General features: G+C 38.8%; 2 protein-coding genes across 2 annotated transcripts in view; one reads left to right on the forward strand and one right to left on the reverse strand.

Moving 5' to 3' along the window:
• Positions 1–15,317, reverse strand: part of IFTAP (intraflagellar transport associated protein) — a 32,045-nt gene extending 16,728 nt beyond the window's left edge. Inside the window, 2 exon segments of the mRNA XM_069858133.1 lie at positions 311–468; positions 15,172–15,317. Of these exon segments, the coding sequence (XP_069714234.1) occupies positions 311–468; positions 15,172–15,274 (261 nt within the window). The 5' untranslated portion in view covers positions 15,275–15,317.
• TRAF6 (TNF receptor associated factor 6) overlaps positions 1–23,200 on the forward strand; it is a 372,770-nt gene that overhangs the window by 300,426 nt on the left and 49,144 nt on the right. The gene's annotated exons all lie outside the window — the stretch shown is intronic.

Here is a 23,200-nt window from a genome sequence, read left to right on the forward strand (position 1 = left end):
TGGCATCCATACTCTCAAGACCCTTTCCTTTTTGACCTCTACTGTTAACTGCAGTCTTCAGTTACATTACAAAGGTCCTTACAGGGCACCTTATTTATTAGTCAGATTATGGCAGCTCCTCAGTAGAGCAAATGCCGCTGCCAAATGTGATTCCTGCAGGTGACTCTGTAAGCATTACACACTTAAGTAATATTTTAAATATTTGCCTCAGATGGGATAAACGCTTCTAACATTTGGACAGTATGTCTCCCCGTATTTTCATCTGTTTGAATATGGTGCCTGTCCACGTTGACAAATGTAAACTCATTACCTCACTGTCATTTGGCATCTGTGGAGGAAGAGACACCCGCATTTCTTTGCTTCTTCCAGGTGACCCATCCAGTTCATTTCTGTTTAATAACTCAGAAGTAGAAAATGTTTTTCTTAGGGAGCCCACTTTACTTCCTTGAATTGTCTTCCCCTCTTCCTCTGCAAGGAGAATCACACCAGACCAGATAACATTATGTACTATCCAAGGAAAAGATTAATGTGAATTTCCTTAGATCTAGTATTGACTTATTTTGCACATTCACTTTTCTTCTCATGCTCACAGCTTTTACATGCTTCATATACACGTATTTTCCAATCTTTATCATAAAACTGCATACAAAGTTTGAATTACAAGTGTGCAGAATATCACTAATTCCTCAATACTGAAGAATTAATTGTCTCAAAGCTCAGACAGTATATGGGAACCTTGATAAATAACATAAAAACATAGGTGAAAATTCCCCCAAAAAAGCAAGACAGTAAGTACAGTTACATCTTAGTTTTCATTTTAAAATTTTGTTTAAGTATTCCCTGAATACTGCACAAAATGGCACATAACATTGATGCCCATGCCTTCACCTGGCGCACAAAGAGTTTCTTCTTTGCGGCTCCACTATAAACTCCATAGCAACTGCACACACTCAGTAAAGCTATTTCAGATGCACATTTTTAGAATTAAAAGCAGAAATACCCCCCTAATTCCTCAACACAAACACACACAATACTTGCATGTCTAGTTTTAGAAGTCCAGCAGCTGTGCTTATGGGAGACCTGTGCTCACAAAAACACTCAATATCTTAACTAGTTTAAGTGCATATATTCCTTCGCATACCTAACCAATGGTATACCTTCTCATCAAGCACAAGAAATGGCTCTGATATTGAACAGCAATGATCCGGTCCAAAAATAGAGTAGTTCTTTTATTTTCCTCCTCAATATCTTGGTATCACCCTGTTTATACTATTAACCCAAATGTATGCCCCATGTGTGAACCCCACAACCATTAGACCAAATGCCCATATTGTATAGATTAGAAGGGAGCATTGGCAGTTCTTGTCAGACCAGGGTAAACTGGCTGGATGGCCAACCCCAGAGAGTTATGGTGAAGAGAGCTAAACCCAGCTGGTGGCCAATCACAAGGGTGTTGTTCCCCAGGGCTTAGTGTTAGGGCCAGTCTTGTTTAATATCTTCTTCAATGGTCAGCATTGAGTACTCCCTCAACAGGTTTGCGGATGATACCAAACTGAGCGGGAATATTGATCTGCTTGAGGGCAGGAAGACTCTACAAAAGGATCTGGACAGGCTGGATCGATGGGTCAAGGTTAATTTTATGGGATTTTACAAAGACAAGTACCAGGTCCTGCACTTGGGTCACAATAACCACATGCAATTCCACAGGCTAGGAGAAAAGTGGATGCAAAGCTGCCTAGCAGAAAAAGACCTGGGGGTGCTGGTTGACAGCTGGCTGGACATGAGTCAGCAGTGTGGTCAGGTGGCCAAGAAGGCATCCTGGCTTGTATCAGAAATGGTAGGCCAGTAGGAATAGGAAACTGATTGTCCCCCTGCACTTGGCGCTGGTAGGGCCACACCTTGAATATCATGTTCAGTTTTTGATCCTTCAGTACAAGAACTGTTGTTCCAAACCAAAGTTGACGTGCTGGAGTATGTCCAGAGAAGGGCAATGAAGCTGGTGAAGGGTCTGGAGCACAAATCTCATGAGGAAAAACTGGGGTTGTTCAGCCTGGAGAATAGGAGACAGAGGGGAGACCTTAACACCCTGTACAAGTGCTTGAAATGAGGTTGTAGTGAGGCGGGTGTTGGTGTCTTCTCCCAAGTAACAAGTGACAGGATGAGAGGAGAAGGCCACAAGTTGTGTCAGGAGAGGTTTAGATTGGATATTAGGAAAAATTTCTTTACTGAAAGAGTGGTGAAGCATTGGAACAAGCTGCCCAGGCAAATGGTGGAGTCTTCTTCCCTGGAGCTGTTCAAAAAATGTGTAGACTTTGGGACATGTTTTAGTAGGCATGGTGGTATTGGGATGACAGTTGGACTGCATGAGCTTAGATATCTTTTCCAACCTTAATAGTTCTATTATTCTATTATTCTGATAATAGTTTGTGTGTCTGCCAGGGCCAGCATCCAGCATTCCGGTGTCCACAGGAACCACTGTCAGAATCTCCACCAATACAGGACCACGTAATGAGATGCACTGACAGGTCCTATAATCCAGCCCCTGTATCTTTTGTTATTAAAGTTTAGTTATTAAAACACCTCATTTGAGCTGATTTCTTCAGGCACTGCTGCTTTCAGTGTTTAACAACTACAGTATGCCTTGACTTAGCTAATAATTTCTTAGCTAATAATTTCTTAGCTAATAATTTCTTCCCTGTATCAGTAATCTGACTGGGTAGGGATACATTACAAGTAAATAATTTTTTACTGGGATCAGACTAACAAACTGTAATTTGCCAGTGATATTAAATTGCCAGAAGTTTTAGTCCTGATATTAAAGATTAAATACAGATGTTCAGGCAGGGTTTGTTCCCTTAAGTAATTCCACTGGTCTTGAAAGTCTAACTGGAAAAATGTTTTGCCAGTGCATTGACAGAAGACTGGAATAACTTCTCTTGTGCTTTATCCATCACTAATGACTAACTGGGCTCTCATTGACAATAGGGAAGCATTCAGAAATAGAACTGAGTCTTTCAACGATAGCTTGCGACATATTTCAGACCTTTAAGAACTCCTTGGACAACAAGAGCAAAGTTAAGAATCCAATTAGTGCTTCTGACTTCAGCCACGGGGCACAGAGCAGCTGGCAGAATTAGGATACCGCTAAGTGATTTTCTGGTGAAATCTCAACATTACAGACTGGATCTAGAAGCTGATTACAGAACAGGACAAGTATGTGCATGGATGTATGGCCTTCTGAACCCAAGCTGAATAGTTTTTTTCCAACAACATAGCAAAAAAAAATACACTAATCATGGCAAAAATAAAAATGCAGGACTCTTTTATTTTAAAAGTCTCACGATCACAAACAGAGCAGCTATAGGACAACCAATTCAAATGAACTTCACACTCCATGTTCTTAATGAAAAATAAATGCTCATTTAACAGAGTTTCTTGGGTTTAGTTTGAAAAAAAAGAAGTAAGAAACACCAAAATGCATTTCTAAAGCATAATTATACGTTCCAGGCATTGAAGTAATTCTTGTGGAGAGTCTGAATGATGCCCCTGGGTTACTACATTGAGCCATCCACCAAAGAGTTATTAATCCCCAGGGACAGCTCTGTGCTGTAGTTAATTACTATTACGCACAGAAAGGGCTGGCAGTCTGGGCATAACCTAAGTCCACACTGTAAGAGTCAAGATTCATTGAAAGTAAATAAGACCAGACCACAGCAATCTAGCAAACATATTTTGAGGCTTAGACCACAGATGGATACTGTGAATAATTTCTACATCACATGTCTCTTGACACTGTATCTGGCTTCTCCCTGCTTTTTTAGCATGTACTTTCCTAAAAGAGTATTTGGAAACAGCAGTACATACGGACAGTCTCTTCTTCCTACACACTCTCTTTTTCAAGTCATGTAATGAAGCAGTATTACACAGGAAATCCTTTTTTAAATTTTTGACAGGTAAAATTGTCACCCACTATCTGAAGATATTTTTACTGTCACCCTATTTCATAAGAAAACTAGACAACTAGCTCAAAAGCTTCAATCTTTTGTTATTTTAGTGGTAAAATAGAACGTACTAACTGTTTCATATTAGGAACTGACAAGTTTGATATTAGAATCATAGAATCATAGAATCATAGAATAACCAGGTTGGAAGAGACCCACTGGATCATCGAGTCCAACCATTACTATCAAACACTAAACCATTGAAGACTCAGAAGCCACAAAATTATACCAATGTATTTTATGGTATGTGTGTATTAGCAAATTATGTAGTCAAACACGTGCAGACCCAATAAGTAAGTCCCAGTAGGTACTGAGTGTCCAATATCCTACCTATGCACGTTAGGAGCCTTTATGTATGAGAAGTGAGAAAAAGCTTCTGGAAGCCATACACTTTTCTCAGCCAGATCAACAGAGAGATGAAAGGCATCATCAGCTGGAATAATAAGCAAAATAATTCATACAGCAAACAGGCTCTGAATAAACATGATATTCTTGCATAAGCCTATGTCTATCTTGGACACCACTGTGGTAATTCTTCTGGGATATAAATCAGATCATCCTTCTCGAATATATAGATTCTGAATTCTCCAAGTAAAACAATATCACTTTTAGCATGAAAAGACCTATGACATATAGCTGGGCAGTTATAATTATACAGAACACATGAGCTGACAAACATATTTTATTACATTATGTATTTTCTGGGCAGCTGAGCTACTGTCACAGTTAAAAAGCTAGATAGATTAAATGAGCTAATAAGAAATCAAGTGCATTCATAGTATTTATGCACCGTTTACCAACTACAGACCACAGCTAGAAGCACTACCCCTTCTCCTAAGGGTTCCATCATAAACTGCTGCCAGAAACTCTTATCTGGTTAAAACCATTGAAGAGTTATTGGCTTATGGAATATCAAACATTACATTTGATGAAACATTCACAACTGCAGTGTGATACTAGACTCATGACTGCAAGTGAAGGAAAAAAGTCTAAGCAACTCAAAGCAGTTGTAAAATGTATGCTGCAGTCAGAATATCAGCTATGCAACCATGTGCATAATGAGGCTATGCCACATAAATTAGAGGGGTGGAAGTGAATCAAACATTTCACTGCTAACCTCAAGCATAGTCCCCTCAGAGCCAGTAAGATCCACCTTCAGATGTCTGAAGTATCTACTTATAACTGTAGTTTCTCCATGTGTGTATCACATAACTGGCTCGCTTGAAGAAGAAACTACTATCTGCAGAGAAATATCACAGCCATATTCCTTTGATAGTGTTGTGAATGTCAATTTTTTCTGCCCTTACTTTGAAAGAGAAGGGGGAAGAAGAAGGATCACATTCAAGTCTTCCCTTCAAGAAGATCATTTTGCCTTCCCCTGACTAAGTAATAATTGACTTATTATTCATAGTCACAGTTCTCAACCTCCCAAGACTCAAATGTACAACACTGGCCTTTACAACATGTGACAGAAGTCCAAAATAAGGTATCCAAACACAGCAAAAAGTAGCAGCAGCAGAAGGCTAAATGATAGAAAGTATTCACATGTTCATTCTGCAGAGAGCTTTTCAGTCTTCCTTTTCAGAAATTCCACGTCAGAACCTTAATAATGAAACAACAAGCCAGCTTAGGTCTCTACAAAAGTAAATTTGAGTCTCTCAAGAGTAGCATCCATCATAATTGTGTGTCACTGAAAAGTATTTTGGAGACTTCAAACACATTTCTAACAGGAAGTATATCCAGCCTGGTATTTTTTTTCTCTCCCACAATCTACCCTCTATGTTGTCCAAAATTCTCTCTTCCAATTTGGAAGAGAATGTTTTGAAAATGTCTGCTGATCACTCACACATTTCAAAGAGTAATGGAGTCACTTATCACAAAGCCAGAGAAGACAACCGCCAGGATTATCAGGAAAAACTTCCTGTCACTGAAATCTGTTAGATGAAATAGTAGCCCCAAAAGAAGTGTCTCATAATTTAAAATATTTCAAAGCCAGACCAGATGCAGCAGTCAATAACATACTGCAGAAAACTTGGCTTGGAATAATACACTAGACAAAACAACATAAACTATCAGGTATTTCCTGCATTTTTTCAAGTCAATGAATTCATTCCAGAACCAAAATTGGGTGAAAATGAAAAACAGGCCCCTTTAACTATTAAAAAATAAAATACAGGAAAGCTACTACTGTAGTCTCCAATTTACTTCTTTGTCCTAAAAATAGTGGACTGAAAGTCTGTGAATCCCTTAAATCCCTTCCAAATCATGCTTTGATGGAAAACCTGGAACACAAATAACACAGTCACTTTGTGCAGGACTCATGAAAAAGAATAATTTTACTCACAGTAACATGAAACTGTCTTGCACAGTGTTCATGAGTACCAATTTCATGTTCGTTCACAATCTCCATACCTCAAACATACCATCAGCAAAGAGACACATTCTAAAACAAGAACAAACCCTGTCACTGAAATGTTTCCATAAAATATCACTCTGAAATGTTCAAAAGACTGTAACGCATTGTAGTAGAAGTACCTGTATTTACCTGTTTGCAACTATGTAAACTGTTAATGATGCTTGGTTCATTCACCATAAAGGACTGGAGAAAAGTTAATATCATTCCTATCTTCAAAAAGAGCAAGAAGGAGGACCCAGGCAACTACAGCCTAGTCTGCCTCACCTACATCTGTGTAAAGGTGAGGGAACAGCTCAGCCTAGACGTCATCTCCAAGAATCTGAAGGAAAAGAAGGTTATCAGGAGTGGTTAGCATGTATTCACCAAGGGGAAATCATGCTTGAACAATCTGATAGCCTTCTATGATGGCATAACTGCATGGATGGATGAGGAGAGAGCAGTGGGTGTTGCCTGCTTTGACTTCAGCAAGGCTTTTGACACTGTATCCCATAACATCCTTATAGATATGCTTAGGAAGTGTAAGATAAGGAAGTTAGGTTAGATGAGTGACTCATGAGCTGTATTAAGAACAGGATAGATGGCAGAGCTCAGACGGTTGTGATTGGCAACATAGAGCCTAGTTGGAAGCCTGTAGCTAGCAGTGTTCCCCAAGGGTCAGTACTGGGCCCAGTCTTTTTCAACATAGTCATCAATGACCTGGATGAGGGGACAAGTTTGCTCATGACACAAAACTGAGAGGAGTGCTTGATACACCAGAAGGCTGTGCTGCCATTCAACGAGACCTGGACAGGCTGGAGGGTTGGGCAGAGAGGAATGTAATGAAGATCAGCAAAGGCAAATGTTGAGTCCCACACCCAGGTAGGAATAACTCCATGCACCTGTCCAGATTAGGAGATGACCAGCTGGAAAGCTGATCAGCAGTAAAGGACTTTGGAGTCGCGGTAGACAACAAGATAACCATGAACCAGCAACGTGCCCTGGTGGTCAAGAAGGCCAATGGTACCCTGGGGTGTATCAAGAGGAGTGTAGCAAGCAGGTCAAGGGAAGTTATCCTTCCCCTCTGCTCTGCCCTAGTGAGAACCCATCTGGAGTATAGTTCTGGGCTCCCCACTTCAAGCAAGATAAAGAACTACTGGAGAGAGTAGAGCGGATGGCCATGAAGATGATTAGGGGACTGAAGCATCTCTCTTATGAGGAAAGTCTGAAAGACCTGGGTCCGTTTAGCCTGGAGGAGATCTTATCAATGCTTATGAATATCTAAAGGGCAAGTGTCAGGAGGATGGTGCCAGACTCCTTTCAGTGGTACCCAGCAACAGGACAAGGGGCAATGGGCACAAAGTGTAACACAGGAAGTTCCAACTCAACATGAGTAAAAACTTATTTCCTGTGAAGGTGACAGAGCACTGGAACAGGATTTCAGAGACGTTGTGGAGTCTCCTTCTCTGGCGATATTCAAAAGCTGCCTGGATGGGTTCCTGTACAACCTGCTCTAGGTGAACCTTCTTTGGCACAGGGGTTGAACTAGACTGAACCAGAGATTCTTTCTAATGCCCACCATTCTGTGATACCGTGAAAAGCCAAGCTGTAAGAGGAAAAAACAGATTCAAAGCCAAAAATCCAATTTGTTGGGAAGATAATTTTTAAAGCCTTCAACTTCTTTTTGATCATTCAATCACCAGGTGCAGGATTTTCTGCAGTAACCCAACTAAAATTTGCAGCCTCCCTCTGCTTGCGTATTGCCCAGCTGAGAATAAAATGCAGTGTTTTATTTTAAAGTTACTTAGCCTGGAAAACCTGTTCTGAGCTGTCTTCCCATTTGCATGTACTTAAATGCATAAATCTCTGTAAATCAATGCAGTTTGTCCAGCTTTTCCTGACAAAAAGCCAAAGTACTCCATCTAGTAAGTACATGAATGATTTTAGCATGAGAGGCCTATGTGCCTGTCCATAAGTAAGAGCAGTCCAGGTGCAATTCAGGAGGATGGGGACAGAGTCCTTTCAGTCTTAAACTTCATTATGAAGTGCTGTTTTAATAGTCTTAGGGCACCCTGCTTACCCTTCTGCTGCCACCCAAAAAGGCAGTGGATGTTACATAGATACTATAGCATGTCTGCCAGCCCTCAGCATCTGAATTGCTCATCTCATTCCAATCCTACTTTACAAAAACACTCACTAATTTCAATGACAGTAATCTCGCAGTGGCACTGACCAAGCAGAGCTCTTCTGTCAAATTAATTTGATCTATACGGTAAATAAATACTTTTCTAAGTGTGCAAATTAGTATTTCTAACACAACTTAAAGAGTCCAACATGTCAAACGCTGCAGTCTTCCATTTCTACACTTCACCTCCAATTAACAAGGGTATTTTTGCTGCTGAATCCCCTTTCTTTAAAATGCTGTTTCCCTAGTACAACTCACTCATCCCTACAGAACTCTTTCTTTGTTCCACCAGAACTGAGATTCAGGTTGTGCAGCCTTTTCCCCTAATGTCTTTGATTTTACCCTAATTAAATAACAAACAATAAGCAAAAAAGCATATTTTTACCTTTTTCCCTTAAAAAAGGAGAAAAATCAGTAATATAGTAATTAGTAATTACTACAATCTGTACCATAATATTCCAATATAAGAATTACTAAAAGGGCTTGATTAGTTTCTCAGTAATGCAAATTTCCTAAGGAAATTTCACTACACCACGATGCAACCTAGGATAAATGCATATTCCATGAACTGGGACAAGTAACTTCAGTGGGACTATTTCTGATTTAAAAGGATAAACTCTTAAGTCCAAATTACTATTTTTTTACTGCCATTTTTTTATACTTGTCTTACTGTAGTATGTTTAAATACTATACAGGAAAGGATTTTTACGTGCTCCTTGAGGGGAAAGATAAATGACTGTTACTGTCAAGTATATTTCAGCCACTCTCACACACCTGCTTCAGCTTAAGCTACATCAATACTTATTCAAAACGATTTCATTTTCAATAGTCTAACAGTTCTTTTACTGTGTTAGTATCTTTCCTTTTTTCCTTAGTGGAACTTTCACATTCTAGTTTTATGTAGTGTTTATCTGTACCAATACATATGTCTCAGTTGTGCTTTAGATAGCGTCAATGTTAGAAAAGGGGCTATATTTTGTGTTTATATCACATTCACCCCTGCTGATCATTTAAAAGTATGTATTATTCTTCCACAGTTCAACAGTGCTGCTGCTGAATACCTTCTTCATTTGAATCTTATAATGGCTAAATAAGGCAAATGTGTACTTGACCACTTCAGCAGCCAGCCATGAGCAAAATCCTGCTACTTCCAATAGATTATTATGAAAAATAATCTTTTAAAAATTCAGAAAGCCATGACATAAATTTTAGAGCAGATCCTCAGCTTCTATTAACCAGAAGAGTCCTATTAAGGGAGCTACACCTCTTAATATCTACCAGGGATCAAGCAGGATCTATCACTATCAAGCAATACCAACATACTAGATCAGTTTTCTAGTTCTAACAATAAAGATTGTTTATGTGGTGGGATAAAAAGCTTTGTAAAGGCACAAGCTGTACAACTGAGAGTATTTTGCAATTATAATTTAATTATAATTGTATCAAGATAGAAAAGCTGGAATACTTTTTCCAGAGGCTGATAAAGGTGGGCCTGCTTATGATGGCTTCAGAAAATCAACTGTCCTTTGTAGAATGTAAATATGTGTTACATTCCAGAAATTATGTCTGAGGAATAGTTTAGGAAGAGCTTTAAACTAGACAGTAACTAATGGAAGAATACTAGTTCAGTGTATAGGAACTCCACACTTCCTTTTGAGTCTTGGCTACACTGAGCCATACTTTGAAACTTAGCTACAGATGTATTTAAGTTTATTACTTAAATAAGCAATGTTTTTGTTACATTTGCTTTTTTTTTTTTTTCTCTACAGTCAAAGCAGCCACAAATGTGCTTAAATCCATTCTCAGCGCAAAGAAACTATATTACATACCCATGTTGGAAGACCTTTAAATGAGCAGGAGATATACTAATAAATCAGGACTTTTCAGAACTGATTCTGAAAACATGCATACTTGCATTCTAAAAGAATTCAGCACTAGTAGGTAGGTAGATAAGCACTGCAAGAAACAAGTGAATTGTATATAATTAAAAGCATCTAACATCTCCCTACAAAGTGTTCCTTTCTTAACGAATAAGATCATACAAACATTACAAGAGCTGGGAACAAATTAATACAATGTCAGAGAGCCCAGGAGTTTAAAAAATGTTCAATTTTGGATGTTATAATTAAGACATTAAGGCATCTTCAAAAAGGCCTGATTTTTTTGTTTGTTTTGTTTATTTAAAGCCAAATACATACTTCCTTGAAATCAGACATTTCTATGTGATTTTGTACTGGACACAGAAAAGCACACAATTTTATAAACAGTTCACCACTAAACTACAAGTGAGGTCACTCAATTTCTGTTTCTGACTGTCCTGGCAAGCCACTATACAGCTCTGATCTCTGATGTTATTTGGTTTGTGTCATTTCCACATCTGGAGAAGAGGACTAACAATGCTTCTTCACCTTACTGCAATGACATGTAACTTAGCCAACAGCTACACTTAGCACATTTCAATGCCTTTCCAGGCAAGGAGATAAGCTAGAGCAAGAGTTCATTCTGTGTTACTGCTTTCATAGTACTACCAAATTCAACTGTCTATAGCCAATATGCCACTATATGATGGAATCTGTATTAAAGTATCAACAGGAAAAATTACTAAATAATTCCCTTTTCTACATTGTAGAAAATCTAAATTATGCAACAGAATGAAATTACATTTTTTTTTCAATCAGAAACAATCCTTAGAAATTGTTTAGTAATAAAGGCATCACAGAAAAGAACAAAGACTTGCTATTAGGGAAGCACTATTGTTTAGGGGCTGTCAAAGTTTCCAGGAGTCCAAGTGCCTCTGTCCTTTTCTGGTGCTGACAGTGAGCTTCTGCACCTTTACGCCTAATTTTTTTTCTGTGAGTGGAGATGAAGTACTTTGCATAGCAAATACCACTAAGATCCAAGGACAACAAATATCCATTAAACAGATCAGATATTATTTAAAAGAAAAATTCTGCTGTTTGCATCCCAATGTCTGGGAGGTTTCTACATTCGGCGGTACTGTATGATATGTGATATTATACTATATTGAATGAAGGTTTCATAGAGATAGATACTAAATTTATGATCAATAGAAAATTGCAATTTTTTTCTCCCAGTCAGTTCTTTCCAATCAATAAAAAGCTCTGAGTTGATGCTTCTTCCATGTTTCATGCTCTGCTTAAGTTCCCTGGGGATGACAGATTAATTTGTTTTATTGCACTACCTAGTTGCTTTTATTGGCAAACGCACTTATAAGAAGAAAGGTGAAAATGTCTCTTGGGGTTAGCATTGTCCTACTGGTCCATTTTTAAAATTAAAGTGAACTTACTGACATTTCCTATATAGTTTTCTGATTTCTGCTCTTAAGACTCACATTTGTAAAGTGCCTTCACTGTCACTTATGTAGGAAGTTTAAAGCTGTTGTTTCTTCTAAACATGGTTAACAAAAAAAAAGGAAGCAGATAGCTACCATCAAATAGACTGCGAACTATATACATCACTTAGCATTCACTAGGGAATTAAATTCACTTGATCAAAACACAGAATATGGCTCTTGCATGCCACCTGGAAGCAGAGAAGCAGTCAGCCACCTTCCAACTTCCTCTGCTTGGCACAGAAGCATCAAAACAACAGCACCAAGACTACAAAGATTATACTCAGATTTGCTTAGAGACGGGTAAGACCAAAGTCCTCAGACTTCAATGCACCACCAGGCGATGTGAAGTATATGAAACAGCAAAATTAACAGCAGGAATGGACTGAATTTAATACTGGTGGTCAAATGCCCAGAATCATGATAAAATAGTGAATCTAAATTTGGGTTTGGGTAAGACTTTTATTTATGGCAGCATTTTTCTATGCAGCTGACTGATCCAGGATCACGTATTTTTAAAAGTGGGAAAGGAGTAATTTAAAATCTAGTTGAAAAATTCGAAGCTTGAACCATCTTTTTTCTGGGGTTGTGGGAGAAAGGTCAGAGATAATTTATGCTCCAGTGAATTTCCCAATCTTCCTCTGAGTTTGGAAAAAAGAGCAGATGCTGCATTCTAATTTTAGACATCATAGTTCTCTCCAGCAGATTTCAAACACTGTAACACTTTTCCTAAGATCTGAAAGACCCTCTTGTCCTGCATGGTAGTATTTTTAAAAGGGGGGACTGGGTCTAATTCCATGAGATTTTATCCAATGTTGGTCTAGGAAGTGTTTACTTTTTAAGATACCACTCATAGACCACACCTACAGAAATTTGTGTCATCCGTTCCTTTGTAAATCCAAGTTTTCTGAGACTTTTTGAACTGCACAGTCAAGAAATCACTCCTTATTTTTCTTTGGACTTAAAAAACATACGGGCATTGTACAACCTCAAAACAAATGTCAATTAGTTGGTTTTATACTCAAAGCCAAAAGAATAAACTAACAAAAGTAAATATGTAACTCGGCTGAAACATATGGGAGTTCAATAATTCTAAGAATAGCACAAATGTATTGTATACTAATGAAATTATTCCTCTTACCAATATCTTTGCTTTGGATTTCCACAAGACATGGTCATTTTTTTCCAGATGCTGAAAACTTCTGCAAAGCTTTACAATGGGCATGAAAAAACTCATCTTTCTGGACCTGTGCTCTAATTACTAAATTATTTTCCAAGGGTTCACGAGCCTTTTCACCTATCTATTCATTTTGTTCATATTATTTTTTGACTAAAAACCACACTTTGGATGCTGTACAAAGGAAAATTAAGGGACTACCTTATATTTAACCTAGCCCTTAAGCGTTCATCCGTTACAGAATCAATAAAACAGTTTAAGAAAGTTCCCAATTATAAATGAATTACACAGAATTTAGGAGGACCTTATTTTGACTCCAAATCTTGTTCTACTTGAGCTAAGAGAATATATTTTCAAATAACACAAGGAAGAACAGGATCTTTATTCTTACTCTATAGAGAAGCCAAAGGGAGTACCACAAATTCAGATATAAGAAGACAACATTCTAATAATGTAATTTTCTTGAGCCAGTGAAGGTCTGGAATGCAAAAATTCATTGATAGTTTCCCATATTAACAAGGATGGAACTACTCTGTCAGCAGAAGACCTTAATGTGTTCATAGAAGTTTACTACAGGCTGACATTTACAGCCTCAAAGTGTTCTTTTTAGATAGGCCAGAATAGTCAAGGATGCTCAGGTTTTTGTACTCAACCTATATTCTTTTCAATTCCACTGTGTGTAAATTAAATGAAGAAAAATTAAATGTTTGGAAATCATTCTTCTGAGATTCTTTCAAGAATAATGTGGAAACTCCTGATGAAAATATCCTTGCAATCCCAACTACAGAGCTAGTACAAAATCATGCACGAGTGAAAATTGCTTTATGGTATCATTAGTTTATAATGCAAATCAGCACCTTTGGGTATTTTTAAAGGAAAATGAAGGTGGGAGGAAAACAAGCTGAGTTGTTTTGTTTACACCAGCATAGGAAACTGCATTTCTAAGCATTTGATGCAGCTATAGCTCTACTATTTATACAGCTTTAGTGGCAGATGCTATAGTGACAATGAAAGTGACTGAAATACATGCTGAGGATTTTTGCACGTAGCATCATCATATGCAGCATACTTCTAAAACAGGAGCTATCCCCAGTGTATCAATCATACATAAAGACGACCAGAGTCGTCTTTATGTCTAATTTTCAAGTCTCTTATCTCTTCCCCCAGTGTCTCCTTTCTCTTCTTTTTACTGGGAGGAGACAGAAGGTTGCCACAAGATTATGTCTATGGCAGCTTCAACTCCTCCACTGGTTTTCTGCTCAGTGTCTGTGACTGACAGGACAGACTTCTCAGTGTCAATCAATGGAGCATGCCACATACTGTAACTGAAAAATACAGTGCTTACTGTGCTTCTGCAATAAGATGAGGACATCAATTTTAGTGCAAAGCAGTGGTAAAGAGAACTCTAAGTGTAGCTCGCATTTATTTTTATGGTAACTGACTTAATATGGCCAAAAGAAATGAAACTGAGCTACAGAATTTGGATCCACACCTGAACTGTCTGTAATTCAGCAATGCTCAGATAAGGTTAAGCCTCACCTTTTACTTCATCTGCAGTGCATGAGACTTTTCCAGTCTAATCATCCTGATCTGATGTTCTGATGTCCTTATGTGCCTTCATCCAATTTTTCTCTTAGCTTGGTGCACACGACAGCATAGTACAACAAGCCAGTGTTAGTAAATCTGTGAACATATCCAAACCGTGCACTCCTAATTTTAGGCCACATAGTTATATTAAGTACTTCCCTTAGGCTCTTCTTCTTTTATGGAAACACCTCCAGCAAAACAATGCAGGACGTACTTAGGAAAATCCTACCCTTCCAAATAGTGCACATTCTCCCACTTCCCTAAAGCAAGCAGAACATGGCAAAACACCTGTAGAGACCTACCTCAGCTGTTTGCAAACCAAGCTAATGAAAGTTGTCCTTTGGGATCCCACTGCTGATAGAGAAACAGAAGCATCACAAGGATTTGCCTAGGATCACAAAGCTAGAAAGAAGCAGAACAACACTAAATAGTACTGCTTCCTCTCTGGCTGCAATTTCTATTTGGGAAGCTACATACCTTTCAAAAGATAAGTGCATGTACTCAGAAAGTCTTCATATGACTGCTCATGGCTATTAATAAATTGATCAAGGACACTGTTGTTCAACAGTTGCTCTCCCATTATCCAGACCTTGACAGTCAAATAGGTGTATCTGCTTTAGCAGGTTACTTTTGCAATAGAAAGAAGAGAGTTGTATGTAATCTGTAGGCAGAAAAGAAACTAACTGAACACTCCCTAATTCACACAGATGAGCATCAGAATGTCAAATTTTTCTTCTCTCCTTATGAAGTTCTGATCTTTTCAATGGAACTTGATACAACATTTCTTCCAAAATTCAAGTGGACATAATAATTCTAAGTACAAAGGGAGAGACTGTGATCATCTATGCCTGAAATGTATGTCCTTGGGTAATATGAGCCATGGAGGTGCCAGTCTCCCTTAATGATGTTCATTCCCCTTCATTTTAAATTGCCTAGTCTTACAACATCTGCCTTCTTTGCAGAAACACCACTCACTAGCATGCTGGATTTAACAATTGGGACACCCGTACATTCAAAACTTGGACTGAATTCATCATTCTGCAAGTTCATTACTCACTATAGCACCAAAGCCACTAAACACAGATTTTGGAGGGTATGCTAAGTCACAATGAGGAGTTACAAGTGGGGTTCCCCAAGGCTTAGTGCTGGGTCCAGCCCTATTCAATGCCTTTATCAATGACCTGGATGAAGGTATTAAGTGCACCCTTAGCAAGTCTGCGGATGACAGTAAGCTGGGTGGAAGTGTTGATCTGCTGGAGGGTAGGGAGGCTCTACAAAGGGATCTGAACAGGCTGGACTGCTGGGCTGAGACCAATGGCATGAGGTTTAACAAGGCCAAATGCCAGGTCCTGCACTTGGGGCACAACAACCCTATGCAGTGCTACAGACTAGGAGAAGTCTGTCTAGAAAGCTGCCTGGAGGAGAAGAGCCTGGGGTGTTGGTTGACAGCCAACTGAACACGAGCCAGCAGTGTGCCCAGGTGGCCAAGAAGGCCAATGGCTTCTTGGCTTGTATCAGAAACAGCATGACCAGCAGCTCCAGGGAGGTTATTCTCCCTCTGTTCTCTGCTGAGAGCTGGGGTTGTTTAGACTGGAGAAGAGGAGGCTGAGGGGAGGCCTTATTGTTCTCTACAACTACCTGAAAGGAGGTTGTGGAGAGGAGGAAGCTCGCCTCTTCTCCCAAGTAACATGGGAAAGGGCAAGAGGGAATGGCCTCAAGCTCCACCAGGGGAGGTTCAAGCTTGACATCACAAAAAATTTTTCACGGAAATGGTCATTGGGCACTGGGGCATTGGGAACAGGCTGCCCAGGGAGGTAGTTGAGTCACCTTCCCTGGAGGCGTTTATATGACAGGTGGATGAGGTGCTGAGGGGCATGGTTTAGTGATTGATAGGAATGGTTCGACCCGATCAACCAGTGGGTCTTTTCCAACCTAGTGATTCTGTGTGTGTGTGTGTATGCTGAAACAGCACACAGGATGGGAGGGTATGATGGAACTGGGCAGCCATGTAGGAAGGCGAGGAGCACTCTTGACAAGGGGACAAATTCTGAGATCTAATGGAACCACATAAAAAGGCTTTTCTGGAATTGAAAGCTCCAGTCTTCAGCCACATTGAATCATGGAGTCATAGAATAACCAGGTTGGAAGAGACCCACCGGATCATCGAGTCCAACCATTCCTATCAAACACTGAACCATACCCTTTAGCACCTCATCCACCCGTGCCTTAAATACCCAGGGAAGGTGACTCAACCACTTCCCTGGGTAGCCTGTTCCCGTGCCCAATGACCCTTCTGTGAAAAAATTTTTCCTAATGTCCAGCCTAAATAGCAATAGTTTTCCAGCCTGTCTTCATCGCTTCAACAGATTATAAGGGAAGTAATGGCCCTGAAACAGCTAAGTGAAGTATGCTGAAGTTAAGCTTGCCCCTCACTTATAAAAGCTGTGTAAGCACATTTTAACAGCTGTGTGATTCTGAATAGTTAATAATATTACGAATTTTTCATACACATAGGACCAAACTACTAGAAGCAGAAAAACACAGGTGACAATGCAGACACAGTTAACTAACAGATTGTCTTACACAATGGCAACTTAACTAAAAAATGTGAATGATCAGATTGCATATATAAATGTGATAAAGGCATAAGAGTGCATTATACACTAAGTGCTTCATTTTCACGTATTCCCATGTTTCTTCTTTTGATTCATCACAGATTAAGAAGTGTCTTTTGGGAACAAGAACTTAAATCCCCAGTAAAACTTCAAATCGGTTACACTAAGGAGAAGCAACCAACCTGATTTTAAAGTTAAATAAGATCAAACAAGAATTTTTCAGAGCCCAGCAGAAAAAAAAAAAAAAGCATCATTTCTGATGTCAAACACTAATTCTGTTGGATTGCCAGCTTGTAAAGATGACTAATGGTCTAAAGATATAAAAACACATGCACACCCACATGACCTAAAGTTTACTAAATGTTTTACAAAAAAAGAAACCAATCTTAATCTCTCTGTGGTCTAACCAGGAAGAATGTAATTCACCAGACTCTGAAGTAGTTTATGGAAATTACTGTGGTTTCAGAGGGAAGCAATGCCTTTTATTCCTCATTATTGTTCCATTATTATAGTCATAATTTGAGGTAAATTTCATTATATGAAAGGCTCCAGTGTTTTGTAAGGCTAGTGCCAAAGAAAAAAGAACTATAAATATATTTAATCAAGAAAATGGTAATTTTTTTTTTGTTTTTCTTTGGCATCTGGCGACTAGGATCTCCAAGTCCATTATAAACACTAATGAAATAAACTTCACAACAGTCCCATGAGGAAGAGTAAGCAAATATTATTTCAAACAGCAGATAAAAAAACTGAGTCACAAGAGTTTAAATTATTTATAAACAAATTAGAGGATGGAAGGCAATAAGGCTTAGATTCCTTTACTCAAAAATGCTCTACAAAGCTGGAAAATTGAAAAGCAATTTGGGGGAACAGTTCTATCCTTAACCAAGCTGAATGTTAGCTTTCTCAGTGAATGCCACATTCTACAGCCACTAAAAAAAAAAAAAAAAGAAAATTCCCTAGGTATTTCAAACGTATTCCCTAGGTATTTCCCTAGGTATTTTCAAAAAAAAGATTACTTTCTCAAGACTAACAGCTTTTTGTACCAGAAAATGAACTGAAGATTTACTCGAGTCAAAGCAGTAAATCCAGAACAGCTCTTCACTACAGCCAGTGTAATTATTACAGGCACTAGTATATGAGAACTTCTATCAACTATGCGAAAGTTACTTATCTTGGGTTAAGAAAATAAAATAACTTGTAATTCTCAGGCCACATTTCCATATTTTTTCTTCTGAAGGGAAAAAAATTATATTTTGGAACGTGAGTTCACTAAATTATTCATATTTTAATAAACCCTAAATTGGAAAAGAGCAGAGGAAATCCTATTTGTCATTTTGGTATCCATCCTCCATCGCTTTTTAAGGGAACTTCACAGTTTTGCTTAAAAAACACCTAAAGTAAGAAATCAAATGCAAAAGAGATTACTAAGGTGATAGTCCAACTGACCAAATCTTCTCTTGCACAACTGTTATTAATATCTACAGAATATTTGCCATGGAAAGAAAAAATCAGCTAGGTCCTAATAAAAGCCTAGGTTCTGTCAGATGTACAGCCATTCATTCAAACAATAAAGAAGAAAGACTGGCAGCTAGAACTACCTGTCAGTCCCTGTTTTCAGTTATTTTGAAGAACTGCAGGGTGCTATTACATCATCCTAAATGAAAACAACTACAGACAATGGTATTTGGAGAACATCTACTATCTCTGGAACTGAACATACAGTTAGAATGGATGGAACAATAGAAGTCTTCAGAAACATATCTCAACCTATCAAAGTTTTTGTATTTTTCATTTTGATTCCACTTTGGTTTTCAGCTGCTTCCTACCTACTTTATCACTGAGTCTTTCTTAAATAGACAGCATACTGAGTCAGCTACAGAGAAGTTTTGCGATATGAACAGCTGAAACCAGACTGACCAGCAGATTCTCACCTTTGCTAAGGAGTTAACCAATAGAATCTACATAAGTAAAAGACTTCAGCAATCATCCAATGTACAGGCTCAAGGCAATGACTTCTCTGAACAGTCATGAAAAAAAAAGTTAAAAATATACGACAACAGATTGGAAACACCCACAATTTATGAACTGGACACAATCTCACCTTTATGAATGAAATGACTGCATTGTTCTGCTAGAGAGTAACTACTACTGATATCAAAAAAATTATCTTATTTTTCCCAAAAGGCATCAAACTAAACTTGAGGTTTCAAGGAAGGTAAGGCAAGGATACCTGATCTTTTTTCTGTGCTGGCTCTAGATAGTTTTAGAGTCAAATATTAGTAAGTGATGCATTCAGGCAGCAACTATATTTTCTTCATTTTGCATTTCACTCCTGCTCATCCATCCAAATTACTGTAATGAGATTTCTTGAGGCAACCATTCATTAAGCCTTGCTCATCAGCAGCAGATTGTGCAAAGTCAATTTTATTCCTCAAAATGAATTCCTCTTCCCAGCAGTTTAAGCCAAAGAAGCTCTCTTCATGGAATTACAGAGGCAGGTCAAGTGAGTATAAGCAAGATTTCAATTATGCCGTTATTAGTTCTACTAAACCAAAAAAATAGGATAGAATATAGGCTTCCTGTTTAATGACGCATTTTTGAGTGCTTTATTAGGTTTAAAAAAAATACAATATAGGCAATGGAAGAAAAAACAAGATTCTTCATTTCCAAATGGAAAGAGAAATAAGCTAATCCTCTCTACAAACTCACTAAAACGTTGCATAATTTTCTTTTTCTAGGAAAAAAATATAGTTCCCTAGTGCTTCTTGCATAAGTTAAACTCAAGTTTCCACACTATAAATCTGCTCTCCCAAAAGTAATTCTCAATAAAGCCAGGGATATTCAGAAATGTTTATTTCTAGATCATTCATAGGTTCATGAAAAAACATTACTAGATACACCTGTCCTCAAGATTTTATAACCTCTGTCTTTACAAATCAGACTGAATATAAATACATTATTTTTACTTCTTATACCCTGTTACCTCTAGACAGTGCCTGATCTTGTTACCCTAAAGAGATAGCACAGTAACCACACCTATCTCAAATTCTTTCAAAGGGGTCTTTAATACTTCAAATGTAGCTAATCTCTCATAAAAGCAATCCTACTGCCTTACAACCTGCAATACAGAACTAAGCAACAAGCATTTCTATTAACACCTCTTAACCACAAGGGTTTAACATATCAGTCTGCACTAAAGACCTTGATTCTGGGGATTCTCTTGGTGTGGCTAGTTCAGCAATACAAAAGCTGTCATTAGTGATGGGCCAGGCTGGTAAAGGCAATGCAGAAATCATCTCTGTGAGTTGGCTGCTCACAGTTAGGCAATATTGTAGGCGTACAGGCAAGTCTTAAGTGTGCAGTAAGGGACTAAGTACAGAATCAGAGCTGGTTACTACCTCCTAAGGACACTGAGAAACTACACTGTGATTCAGGACACTAGAGTCCCTTCTCCTGGGCCAGGAGCTACATGCTCTTACAACATCCCAATTTGACCCCTAGACAGCCGTACCCTAAAAGTCACCCCATGTAGTATATGTACCCTTATATTTGTGTAAATTTTGCTCAAGAAAGCTGGTCTAATTACACACAAAATGAGTGACCTAGGTCCTATATTGTTATCAGCAAAGGTAAACCCAGTTTGAAGAGCAAAGATTAGTAGTATTTTTGGAGGAAAAATATGTGATTTCCACTCCTTGCTGTCATACTACCATTTTCCACATTAGTGAGTGTAGTATTGACTTGCTACAATATTACTACAGCAATGAAGAATCATGTACCACCTTTGCAAAAGGAATAAGCCTATATCAGACAACTGCAATCAGAATCAATTTAAGCCTATTTGAGTGCTGGCTGCTCCCAAAAAGGCCACCAGCCCTTGTTCCTTCTTCACCCCTCAGCTTTTCATTCCAGCCCATCTCTTGGCCAGACAAAATAAATAACCAATATAAAACCTGAAACTAAACTAAGCAAATACATAGGTCCTGTTTTAAATACATGTTTTCTGATCTGCCTTACAGCCATAAAATCCTGAGCAACTGCAGAAAGGGACATGAGATGGGAGCCAGGGAAGAATGCAGGACTGCCCCTTTCGGCAGCCTGTCATAGCTGTTTATGTAACCATGAAAGCACAGCCTCATCCAAAACACCACTCACCAATGGCCCAGCAACCTATGCTTCCTCCATACTAACAAAAGTAGATATTACTAGGGTACTCACACCCAAATTACTGCTTGAGCTCGAGTTGCTTGAGTTTGGGGAGCAGATCATCAGTCCCCATGGTGCAAAGAGGCATGTAAAGCTGGAACTCAAGGCTACTTTTAACAAATGTTTGTTAGCTATGGACTGTGGTTGCTACTTTGACATCCCAGGATGGCACTGTGAAAGTGGGCCAGGGTGATTCTGGGAATTCCTGCCCTGAGAAAGATAAAACATTTTCAGTGGGACTGCACAGGAAGGTTACCCACTTTCCAAAAGGCGATCAACTGTTTCCTTCTTGTCTAGACATCTGTAAAGCTGCAGCTACAAAAGAAAGTCTTCCCTGCTCTACCATCCTGCCCTACTTTTCTCCCACCTCATCCCTGCACAGGCACAGCTCCTGAAGCAAACCTGACAGCAGCAAGCTTTGGCCAAGAGCAGGTGTGGGTCAACTGAACTATGGCAACAAACTAAAAGAAAACCTTTCAATTACTAAGGACAAAAACTTTCAGCTAAGAATTCTTGCAGCACCTCTCAATTCAATCACGTAATATCATTTAAATCAACTGGATGTTTGCCAGCTGCCTTCAAGAGGAGGCCTAAAGGGCACACATTTATTGCATCAGCCAGTTTGCATGGATGGGAGCTGCATCTTCTTGCGTAGGTGCACCACTGAGCCTCAGTGCCAACCTTTCCAATGGTCAAAAACATGTGCCTCTCATGCCTAGTTTTTAAGGGATATGTCCAGGAGCTTTAATTGCAAGCAAGCACATTGATCCTGTTAGATTTCAGTGCTGTTAAACTCGTACATGATCAGAAGGGTTTTTTTAATAAATCTCCAATGGCTTCAAAAACACTGCTTCCTTTAAAGACTACCTGGAGGCCTATGACAAGTGTAACGTTTCCTGTGCACCAAGCACTCCTCCAAAACACAGCAATCACCGTCCCCTGGACTGTGATCGTCTTTGATTTGACAGTCAACACAAAGCTAAAATAAATCAACTATTTTAGACTTGGCCTCCAAATAAACCCCTGCTCCCTACATGTTAAATACTGTTCATTCATGGGTTTAGATTAGACAGAAAATCAAAAACTGTATGATGCTGGACTCCCTGTGCCATTTTCTCACAGGTTTCAGACCACAGTAAGACAACCTTCCCTTTACCTGCTGAGCTGGACTACATCACTGCAACCTAAGAGAAGCCAGCTATGTTCCACCTCAGAGATGACTGTTTTACTGGCAGAGAATATGTCTAAAAGCCTGGAAACATCTCAACACAATTTGAAATAATTTGGAATGATTTGGGATGAAGATGATGTAAACCACACTATTTTAAGTAAGCATTTGCAGAAGAAGAAAATCAAGTGAAACAAAGTGTTTCCAGAAAAGTGAGTAGGCTGCTAATAACATACTACCTATGTCAATGTTATCAAAAGGGAAATTGTGAAGGAAAAGTCTATTGTTTCATTTTCATACAGGTTCTTTGCCAAATAAATACAGGATGCAAATCCTAGATGTTTTTGCTATGACCTGGACAGCTCTGAACATTATTTTCCTGCCTTGTAGTTACACTATTCTGAAGCTACTTGCTGCAAGTTCCTTCAAAGCAGCATGTCACTGACAGTTACAGAAGACCAGCTTGGAGAGATCATGTTCTCATCCAAAACTGACATGCTGTTGCCAGCAAACT

The sequence above is a fragment of the Phaenicophaeus curvirostris genome, chromosome 5 (assembly GCF_032191515.1).
Source record: "Phaenicophaeus curvirostris isolate KB17595 chromosome 5, BPBGC_Pcur_1.0, whole genome shotgun sequence".
NCBI lineage: Eukaryota > Metazoa > Chordata > Aves > Cuculiformes > Cuculidae > Phaenicophaeus > Phaenicophaeus curvirostris.